The sequence below is a fragment of the Lampetra fluviatilis genome, chromosome 50, assembly GCF_964198595.1.
Source record: "Lampetra fluviatilis chromosome 50, kcLamFluv1.1, whole genome shotgun sequence".
NCBI lineage: Eukaryota > Metazoa > Chordata > Hyperoartia > Petromyzontiformes > Petromyzontidae > Lampetra > Lampetra fluviatilis.
This window is the reverse complement of record NC_136324.1, coordinates 9,775,817-9,786,989: the sequence shown is the minus strand read 5'-3', so window position 1 is coordinate 9,786,989 and position 11,173 is coordinate 9,775,817. Positions and strand designations below refer to the sequence as shown.

Sequence of the window (11,173 nt, the reverse complement as noted above, 5' to 3'; positions counted from 1 at the left end):
CGACTACTTTAACGTTACAACGGGTTAACTAGACCCCAACCGGGTCACTACGTAACCGGGTCAAGAGGTTAACTTCTTCCTGATCCACGGAGCCTGAAAGTACAATCTAAGATTGACGACCGAAGACCGAAGAGACGTACACGGTGAGTTCACTCCTCGAGACAGCCGCGATCGCTCCCCCCCATCCCTCTTATCCTGTCGAGCGTGGCCTCGATCCGCCTCCGGCCACGCCCCCTTCTCGATCTCTCCCGAAGGAACTGGGGCCAGCGTCACGTGTCCCTCAAGCCCCCTTTTCGGGCCCCCCTTGCTACCCCGTGCCGTTCACGTGCCCTCTCTCTCCCTTTAACGGGACCACGCAGTTACCTGCTCCTGAACCTAGGTGGCGTACACGCCATAGAGACTCTATCTACATCCCGACAGTATCAATGGCCAATAAAAGTTAAATATGCGATTACCCTTTCAATGGGCATTATACCGGTGTAATGATACATCCATTTGTTTTTGTTTTCTATTGATTCTCAAGATGAAAGTGAATTATAATTCATTTCTAGGAATCGATATATATTTTTTAATTCATGTCAACATCATCCACGATTTCTCCACTGCTGTATGATGGCTTGCCCAAGCCATAGCAATGCCATCTCCTTACGGTCACATGATACATTGATCCATGGTGGTTCCAGGACACGAGCAGAACTTAATGCCCCAACTCCTCTTCGGGCACGCATTTCCTCCTTCACTATCATCAGTCTCAACAACCAGCTAGCCATCATCATCCCTTCCAGGGAAGTGTCCTTCCGAAGTCCACTTACCATTGCAAGTAGTAAATATCGTGCCCGCTATTCGTGAATGCTTAACGCCTGTGGCTTAGCAGCGCGATTCTGCAGGTTGGTATTTATGAACGGCGGATTCTGCCCTTGTCGCCACAGGGCAATGGCTCTGGCTCGCCGTGCAGATCAGGGGCAGTATTGTCAACCATCCGCAAAGCGCACACATTATATGCCTCGAGAGGTCGCTAGATGTCAATATTTTGGCTTTCAAAAATAGCCAAAAAATACTAAATGTATTCCAGAGAGAAGAAAAAGTCAATAAATAGTTTGATGTTGCTATTCAATGTACGTTATAACAAGTTCAGTGGCGGTTCAAGTGACGTTTGTGTTTAATTTTTAAATATTTTAGTGACCCCTATAAGAGATGTTTGTGAGGTGGAGCCGAAATTAGGATTGAAGGTGGGGTAGTGAAATAATACCCCGGTTTACGTCGGGGATGCATTCCTGAAAGGTGCGACGATGATTACCGAAACGACGTCCGTCAAAGCGATTTACAGGGTCGGTGGTGGAGGCGAAGACTGAGAGGCGACGGATAACGAGAAAGGATGGACGATGATGCTGTCACCGACGTAAGTGTGGGTTGAGGCGATGCAAATCAGGTACCGTAGTGGTGTTAATAAAGTGACGACGTATTTGTGAAATTACGTAAAAGGGGGAGACGTAAACCGGGTATGGCTGTATTGAAATCTACTGTATAGTGCTGTATAGTACATTTCCTTGCTGATCTCGTCAAGGAGCATAAACCATCACGCAAACTCCAGTCATCCCACGCAGCAGCGGCTTTTGGCTGGCCACCGAACAAAGATGGTCACCGCATCGCGCGCTTTCAGATGCGCTTCTGCGGCCGTCTGGAACGCTCTTCCTTCCTATATTTTGAAGCCACTGGGAGCTCCGCACTTTTAAATCGCGGTTGAAAGCTAATTTCTTTAGAACAGTTTTTTGTGTTTAGTTTGGTGTTCCCGCATCTCCGGATTAGCTCGGCTGGTTACGTACGGTGCGAAAGAAGTTCAACATACATACATACATTAGTAGTTGGATATTAAGAAGTGACGCCATCACCCCCCGACCCAGCTTAAATATACGCTGCCAAGCTTGGCGGTGTTCATTGGGAAGCTGTCTTTCCGACAGCTCTGTTTCTTCACCTGAGGACGGCTGCTTGTGTTGTGGCCGAAATGTCGTGAGAATTTGTATTTTATTATCTTTTATTATTTCCCATCTACGTTACTTTACCGAAAGAACCAATAAGATGACGCCATCACATTTATCCCTCTATTTAAGACCGAAACAGGAGGATTTCTCCACAACTCTGGCTGTCGCCTGATGATGCTGGTTGTAAATACTGACGAAACGTCACGGTACTCGAATTGTAAATGTTGTGGGTTTGCTCTCCAACACACATGTGTGCTGTACTAGTAACGAATTGGCATGTTCTGTTTACGTGACAAATCTTACTAATTGGCTGTGTTGGGTGGTGGCGGGTTTAACAACAACCCAAAAACCTAGAATATGAGCTATTAACTTATTTTTTCTGAAGCGACCTGGCCACAAATGACCACTCAACGAAGTGGCTTATCACGTGGACATGTATATCAGCAAAACATCTAAATAATCTAAACGCATGTCTGGATTTGCTCTCCAACACACCGGTGTGCTGTACTAGTAACAACTTGGCACGTTCTGTTACCTGACAATCCTTACTAATTGGCTGAGTCGGGTGGTGGCGGGTTTAACGACACATTTATATTTACGCGATCTCACCCATGATGATACATGTAGGGCCATTACGTCACAGCGGCCATGTTGCATGGGGGTGACTTCACGGCTGCCATGTTGCATGGGGGTGACTTCACGGCTGCCATGTTGCATGAGGGTGACTTCACGGCGGCCATGTTGCATGAGGGTGACTTCACGGCGGCCATGTTGCATGAGGGTGACTTCACGGCGGCCATGTTGCATGGGGCTCACTTCTTGGCAGCTGATTGGCTGGTGCAGTGGGCGTGATGCCATCATAACCCAATACCCACTGCCACGCCTCTCTAGGACTCGCATGTTCACTGTAAAAAAAAAACATATTTACGTTTAGCCACAAGGTATTTCGGAGACTATTGAAGAGCGTGATTGTGCATTTGCCATACAAGGGCTCAGTATTTTATTTCCCCTCGGCTAAGGTGGCGCTGCTACTTCCCTGTTCACATGACGTCAGCACTAAATTGCTTGGTGGACGTCGTCCTGACGCAATTTTCCGGGAGTGGCGCGCAGCATCGATGTCGTCAACACTACAACTCGCCCCAATGACGTCACCCGTGCAACCCAGTACCACCACGTCGACTGTACGTCACGGCGCGTTGACGTCACGCGCACAGCCCGGTGTTATGACGTCACCCGTAAACCGAATGACTACCCACGAATTCCGAGTGACGTCACCGCAACGGCGATAACGACGGAGGCCTCCACCCAGCCAAGTCGAGGGTCCCGCTTCGACTCCTCGCGTCCACCCCGTATCCACCCCGAGCCTCTCGTCCACCCCAAGTCTCTCGTCCTCTCGCAATGGACGACTTTCAATCGGGAGAGGAGGTGCTCGCGATGGCTGTGTAGTCGAGGCGGCGGTGGCGGCGGTGGTTGTTGTGTGGCTTGCGGTGCCGGGCCCTGATCGCCCGCCGGGTCCCATGGAGGTGGCGGTGGTCTTGTCGCCGCTGTCGTGATTTGTTGCCATTGTAGTGGCGATGGTGCTCGTGGTGGTTGGTGTGGTGCTCGTGGTGATTGGTGTGGTTATCGTGGTGGTTATCGTGGTGGTGGTGGTGCTTGTTGGTGTTGTGGTTGTCATGGTGGCGGTTACTGCAGTGGCGGTGGTGAGGGTATTTTACTCTTTGGTTCTTTCGGTAAAGTCACGTAGGTATAAAATAAAATGTATCACGACGTTTCGATTGCAACACAAGCAATCATCAGATGGGAAACCCACAGCAAGAAAAACGTCGAGATTTATTTTCTACCCACGTGACTTTACCGAAAGAACCAAAGAGAAAGGATTCCTGCAGTCACGAAAGCTTCAAATCTAATTTTGATGGTATTGTTTGATTATTGTGTAGCGGTTGTCATGGTGGCTATTGTCGTGGGGGTGGTGGTGGTGTTGTGATAATTGGTGTGTGGCGGAGTTATGGTTGCCCTTGGAGTGCTGCTGGTGATCTTGGTGATTTCGTTGTGGTGGCGGCGGCGAGGGTAATGATTGTGGTGGTGGATGGTGGAAGTGATGATGGTGGTGTGGTGGTAGTGGTGATGGCGTGGTGGTAGTGGTGGTGGATGGTGTGGTGGTATTGGTGGTGGGCAGAGGCCCCCTGGCTGCGGGACGTTCACCGGCTGGCTGTGCGTGCCGGGTGTGGCGGTGGTGGCGGCTCGCAAACCTGCGAATCCTCCAATTGCGCTGCCGTGCGGCCTGGAGATGGCAGCACAGCGAATGAGTTGAGGAACCGGCTGTGACAGTCTCCAATCCAATGCTTGGTGGTGGTTTCGCTGGATTCCTCCCGTACAGAGGCGTGGACTTTTTAATATAAAATTGTCCAAACATAAGCCGGATCCAGTGCGGGAAGAACGACCTCACTCGTGAAAACTCGACTGTCCTGCTCTCTTGATTAAGAACAAAATACACTCGTGACCCCCAACTTGGTGAAGCGTTCTCAAGACTCGGGTTGTTACTGCATTTGGCTGTTATTATTATTAAATGCGTTTGTCCCATGTATCAAGGTCCCATGACGAGACTCGGTGGTTTGGCAGCCGCAGGATAAATAAAACACAAATAAATTATATTTGTCCCATTTATCAAGACTGGGCAAGGCGGCAAAAAAACGACAAAATAGTCCCAGACCACACCGAGACAACGCCACCACACAGCAGGAGGCCCTCAAAAAAATATAACATTAACTACCGCTACACAGGTAATGGTCAACGTTACAAATCACATTTGCAAATGTGATTCTATCCAGCACTAATCTTCTGCTTCAGGATATTTTTTTAAGGAAGATGTTCGACGTTGAGAGGGAGTAAAACAAGGCCGTTGTTCCAACATGTTGGTGCTGCAACGGCTTTGTCACCTATTCCAATCCTTGTTCTAGGGATATTTAAAAGGCGATTGGATGGACGCCTGAGGTTTCTTTGGATGGAGCGATACGCAACTGCTTGTGTGCGGGTGCTGCGAGAGAGCGGCTTGGGGACGCCTTTATCCAGCAGTAGATGGATGATGGCTGATTGCTTCCCCCACCAGCCGGCGCTGTGTGTACTACGAGTTGCCATGACGACCGGCGCTAAGTCGCGCGTTGTTGAATGGGGTCACCTGTGAAGCAGGGGACGTGTGACTACTCCCTGCAGTGTGGTTGGTGTGGTTCCATGCAGTGTTTCTGACCTCAGTCTCGTGATTGCTAAGAATGCTTAATTTTAGCAATTATAAGCCAGTATTTTTCAGGTTTTGAATCCATTAGTTATCATAATTGAGTAATTTAAGCGATAATTGTGCTGCTTGATACGAGGTGAACGAGTCGGATTGATTTTGCTGCATTCTCACAGAACGTCTCCCCGCGCTGTAATAGTGGCTGCAGAAGTTACGGAACCCACAGTCATCCGTGTCGGTGTCATTTGTGGGTTAATTTTGGACCAAGGACACGGTGGCCTGCTCTTGCAAATGACGTCAGGGGATGCGATAGTCCACTGTGAAGTGGACGGTGCGCTGTAGTCGTACTCGTCGTATCATGGTCATTACTCCCACCGTAATAATCAGGGCAGCCACTGGATTCGAACCATGACCTTGTAAACAAGTGGGCTGAGGTGCGAGCATTTGGGTGCAATCGCCACCTTTGCCGAGTCCGTTGCCGCCCTTTTAACGAGTCAACCCCCCAGGACCTTCTGTACTGTGTGCGGAAATCATAGGAATGTGGAATATTCACCAGCGGATTAGGGCTGTGAACAACAGAGATGAGCACGGTCTCGATGCTCATTTCTGCAGAACTTGGACTTGGGAAATCACTTTGACTTTGTTGTATCGTTTGGCAATTGGTGTAAGTACTTTACTAAAACACGTAATTTGTTTTTTCATATTTTAACCACCAGGCTGCATTTGTTGTGGACGAGGTGAGCAATATCATCAAGGAGGTGAGAAGCTCCGACTGACTTGGACGCACAACGTGGTATTGGGGGGGGGGGTGTGAAACGGTCTGAGGCATCACGCCTCCCTCGTAAAGCCACGCTCAGATTCACCCGTTATCGCTCAAATTGATTATGGCCGATGGTCGTCGACACTAACGAGTGGCAGCCTGAGAGAGTCCGCTTGGCGCGGAGATGCAGTGATGAGATCAGTCGGTGTGCGGCGGGTTCTGGATGGATTGGTGCTTTGCGGGACCGTGAGCAATGGGGTTGATCTGATTCACCTGTTAATAAAAGAGTGAATCGTTCCACAATGACATCTGTCCCACTTTAGTAATTTACTCATTAGGTTTATAAAGTATGTGAATGGTACAAAGTGATCATGAATCACTGCCTTCTGCCTTCATGGCTCCAGGAACACGTATTAGTTAGGATCTGCGGTGGTTAGAAAGGTGTAAAGGTTAGAAGCACACTTTGTTTGGGAACGTGGTGTGGCTCGCAGCTCGCTGTGGCTGGGAATGTGCAGCATTAAGGACCCAGCTGTGACTAGGAGGAACGTACCACGTTTGGGAGCACAGTGTGGGGGATAAGCACAGAGTTGCCAACACCCCCTCGGCTGTGGAGCTTACCGTGACGAGGAACACACACACACACGCGGTGGTTAGGAATGAGCCTGCATTACGAGCCCGCCGTCGCTGGGAACGCGCCACGGCGAGAGGGCACGCAAGTGATTGTTTCTGATCCTCTGTATCCCAAGTCGGTGGAGAGTGCCATTGGAGGTAACGCCTATCAGCATAACAAGGTGAACCAGTGGACGTCCACCGTGGTGGAGCAGTGCCTCAACCAGCTGGCCAAGCTCAACAAGCCCTTCAAGTACATCGGTGGGTGTCACTCACGGGTGGCTGTGACAGGCCTCCCTGTGTGTTCACATTCTACAAAGGCTGCAGGTTTCAAATGCTGAGTTTATACTGAACTAAAAAAAAACACCCACACAATGTAACTGGTGTTGGCCAAACATACCAATGCTGAAAAATAATCTGCAAATTACGAAATTAAACACGTAGGCTTTCTCAACGAACATTATTCATAGTAAAGGTTTTTGGGTTGTATTGCGTAAATATAAACGTGTCGTAAACCCACCACCACCTGACACTGCCAATTAGTAAGGTTTGTCACATAAATAAAACATGCCAATTAGTTACTTTCCAAAGAACCGGTGTGCTGTAGTGACTAATTCGCATGGTTTGTTCACGTGACAAACCTTACTAATTGACTGTGTCGAGTGGAGGTGGGTTTATGACACACATTTATATTTACGCGGTTAGAACCCAAAACCCATTATGCAAATGACTCATTTCGAATTACACATGGCAACATCTTGGTAGGATTATTCTGAAAAAGTTTTAAGACTGAGGCTTTCCTGAGTAAACAGTCGTAGTAATAATCAGAACATTTAAATATGCTCTGTTCTGTAAATATCGCATATATGCTTGTGTATCATTTGTATTGGTCATGAATAAAGAAGTCATATTAACGATTCAATGCATATATTGTGAATTTAAGATACATTTCAATAAATATGCCCATTATGCAGGAAGTCTCACTGAAATAGCAGCATCTGGCAGTTCAGCAGCATTGGTTCAAGCAAGCCTGACCCCTCATGAGAAAATGAATGTCAAAAGCAGTCCAGAGGCTGCTTGTCTTGTGAACCATTTATGCTAAAATTATGCACTCCCAAAAGGCTGTGTGACTGATGGATGTATAAAAAAAAAGCTTTTTTTTCTATGTGGAGGGACATATGGGAAGGATGCGTCCTGGCATGCTTATTTATTGTTACTTGGATTCTCCACAACGACGCTAATGATCGTGTTGTTAATTGGTAATGGCGAGTGAATTGTGCTGAGCTCCGAGGGGGGTGGTGGTCTGTGCCAACAGTGACGTGCGTGATCATGCAGAAGAATGGCGCGGGGCTTCACACGGCTAGCTCCTGCTTCTGGGATAACAGCACGGACGGTGAGCACACACACGCATGCGTCCAGGCGCTCGCAGATACGCAGACGCAAAGACAAAGATCCCCCGTATAGCCTTAACAGACTGTAGGGGCAAGTGCTCTTAGCGAGTGCCAATGAATGCCTGAACGGCACACGAGGCGGTGGGCGGACACCATGCCGAGCCATCTTTGTCTCCCCAGTGGCGATGTTTAAACACCGCACCAAGTACACATTTGAGGCTGAATCGATCTAGGGGATGCCCAGGACCGTTTCAGATCGTCGTTTGAAACCCGGCGACCTGATTTTGGGAATCAACTCGGGTCGCCGGGCTCGTAGCACAGCGTGCTAACCCCTACACACACGTGCGCACACACACGTGTGCACACACACACACGTGTGCACACACACACGTGCACACATGCCCGCAAACACGCAGTCTCTTTCATCCTACACAAGACTATCGTTCAAGTCTATTATCCATAAAATATTACGCGTGGTCTGCTTCGCATGTGCTTTAAATATTCCATGGCGTTGTGGAATAGAGCAAGGCCATTGTGTGTTGGCGTCATGGTTCGAACTTGAAAAATTACCTGCAGATTACTTAATTGGGATTACAAAGAGCAACATTGCTCCCTGTCATACAACTCCTGCAGACTGTCTGTGAGACATCATGCCTTCGTGATAGTCTTGCCCTATAAGAATGGCACGAATACCAATGTACTACATTTTGACTATTACCTCTGCTCCCATCCTCAAGCAGTTAGCCTGCCTTCTACACAAAATATTTTCCTTATAAGAGCGGTGTGTCCATTTCATCAAACAAACATTTAGTTCACCGACCATTGGCCATTCTAGCCTCGTGTTTTCTAACAGCATTTGTCTAAACGATGCAAATCATCAACTGGCTTTGACTTTTGAGTCTCATCGGCAGGGTGTGGCTCTTAACAAATAAATGTTGGCCTGCATCAAATTCGTTTTAACATGATTGGTAGATTCACTGTTATGTCCGACCTGAACAAAACCAGACTGTTTTCTTTCATCCACACTCTTTAACCCACACACTGCAGGTCACAACTGCTTCCACACCATCAATAAACCTGCTCATGCACTCTTTATCTGTTACAACTTTGATCGTGCTGTTCGCTTCTGGATGCTTGATCTTTTGGACCTGCGGGCCTGCGCTCAGCAACCGCGTTTAGAAAGAAACCCCTCCCTTGCGTTCTGCCAATGACACGTACGACCGCCCTGGTGTCCGTCCCCCTCCCCCCACAGGAAGCTGCACGGTGCGATGGGAGAACAAGTCCATGTACTGCATCGTGTCCGTCTTCGGCTTGGCCATCTGAACCATCGCCAGTGCCACATCATCGCCTCATGCACAGCCTGCTCCCCCCCCCCCACACCGCTCACGCCGATACGTGCCGTGCCGGGCGTCCTCGAGATAACGTCGGTGGATACAACGCGTCCCACACATGCACACGTACGAAGCGGCAGACCCCCTAAATATTGAAAATTAATTCAAATCGCACTCCCGAACCTCAAAACTGACCGGCGTCCAGGGGAAATGTTAACTGCATCTCCACGCTGCTCGAAAACGTCCGCACCAGTGCAGTTCCAGTTTTGTCCCGTAGGTGAAAATTCATTGCTGTCGCATTGGATTGTGCGTCACTAGAATTTGGCTCGTCGTTTTTCGGTGGTTTCAGCGGTGGGCTTTATCGATCCTCCTGCAACGAACGTTGGAAGCTGTAAATGGGATAAATGGACATTTTTGGGTTTTGCTAAGAAAAAGTATAAACCAGGAAACCCCATCCCCGACTCGTCCCCCGATATTCTGAGGAGGCGCTGTACTTTTTTGTGCAGCAAAACTTGTACGGAACTCCGGTAGACATCACATCGCACCACTGCACGCCACCTGCCATTAAGCAGACCGAGTGCTGTGGACTGCTCGTAACGCTACACGCGCACCATGTTCACTCGCACGCAGCACAGCACATTTGAGCACCACAGCATGTAGAGACCACAGCCTGCGCGTGAAATAATTCACAATTTAACGATGCCAGTACTGGGATCCCAACGCGCTACAAGTAATGAAATTCAATAAAAAAACGCATCAGTTATGATTAAGTTTTGTTGTACCGCTCCTTCAAATTATTCTTGATTTACTCGTCAGTAAAAAACTATATCATATTTTCTTGTTACTCCAGTAAAAATTTTCATGATTTATTAAATTCGATTCTTCCTATCATAGTACACATGAAAATTATTAGATGTTTATATGTCTGTAGAGTATATACATACATTCATACCACGGCAGGTTATTACAGACACCACAGTCAAAGGAATAGGTTTTGTGGAATAAATAGAGATTCCAAATTGTGACCATTGAACATCTGTAATAATGGCTTGTACATTTTACATGCAGCGTCCACTAGAATTCTGAAAGAAGTAACCTTTGCCGATCATTCAATTGTGTTGTCCGATTTCCTGATGAACAATCAATGAAGCTTGCCCAACCCTAGTTGCCTCCTCGTACCAGTACAAGCGATTATCCCGACTGGTTTAATTGGTTGTGTTATGATTTGTGTGAGTTATGTTTTCACCACCTTAATCTAGGGCTTAGATGACATGGCTGTGGCATACAACATACTTATTTCACCAGTGCTGAGTGACGCTATCAAAACGTGAGCATATGTGGTCATGGTTTTAATGGTTTTTTGTTTGTTAAAATTTGCCTGTACATTTTTTTTCATGCAAAAATAAACTTATTTCACATTTTAGTGACAAATGTAAGTTTGATGGCTTTTGTTTGAAGGCCTTGTTCGCAGTGGGAGGTCGCTCATTCTCCTCTGCTCGCCCCCCGTGATATGTGGGCGCTCGGCCCCATGACAAGTCCAGGCTGAAGACATTTTTAGCCCGGCCATGACTGCCTCCCTCTACAGTTATGCACTCGCACCGTTTCCCTACAGCTTCTTGAGATGCGGTTACAATTCGACACCACTATATACATTTGGGTTAAACCAATACAGTATAGATAAATTGATAGTCGTTTGACTCGATTATTGATTCTAAAGTGATAGCATTTCCAATTGTATTTTTGTGTACATTTTTATACATTTCAAGAGTTAACGTACATGAGACCGATGTATACCATTGAAATCAACTTTCGTTTGTTTCACGCGCATCTTAAGACACGTTCATGAGCGCGTGTAGCACCTGACGGGGCTGGAG

At 47.7% G+C, this 11,173-nt stretch overlaps 1 protein-coding gene across 3 annotated transcripts; it reads left to right on the top strand.

Moving 5' to 3' along the window:
- The first annotated feature begins 3,224 nt into the window (after window positions 1-3,224).
- On the top strand, window positions 3,225-10,730 carry DYNLT1 (dynein light chain Tctex-type 1). 3 transcript variants are annotated; one of them, XM_078878370.1, is made up of 5 exons: window positions 3,225-3,404; window positions 5,925-5,945; window positions 6,715-6,838; window positions 7,893-7,970; window positions 9,221-10,730. In XM_078878370.1, exons 1-5 carry the CDS (start codon window positions 3,378-3,380, stop codon window positions 9,289-9,291), a joined length of 321 nt encoding a protein of 106 aa, XP_078734496.1. In that variant the 5' UTR covers window positions 3,225-3,377; the 3' UTR covers window positions 9,292-10,730. The 3 variants fall into 3 exon arrangements, with proteins under 3 accessions (XP_078734496.1, XP_078734495.1, XP_078734494.1); XM_078878369.1 differs by having other exon boundaries at window positions 3,227-3,404; window positions 5,925-5,966; XM_078878368.1 differs by lacking the exons at window positions 3,225-3,404; window positions 5,925-5,945 and having other exon boundaries at window positions 5,980-6,838.
- Window positions 10,731-11,173: the final 443 nt, after the last annotated feature.

Excerpts from the sequence above, each read along its gene's own strand:
- DYNLT1 (XM_078878368.1), top strand. The coding sequence starts at position 6,625 with ATGAGCCTGCATTACGAGCCCGCCGTCGCTGGGAACGCGCCACGGCGA. Across the intron at positions 6,839-7,892 it reads CAAGCCCTTCAAGTACATCG|TGACGTGCGTGATCATGCAG; the intron begins GTGGGTGTCACT and ends CTGTGCCAACAG. Across the intron at positions 7,971-9,220 it reads CTGGGATAACAGCACGGACG|GAAGCTGCACGGTGCGATGG; the intron begins GTGAGCACACAC and ends CTCCCCCCACAG.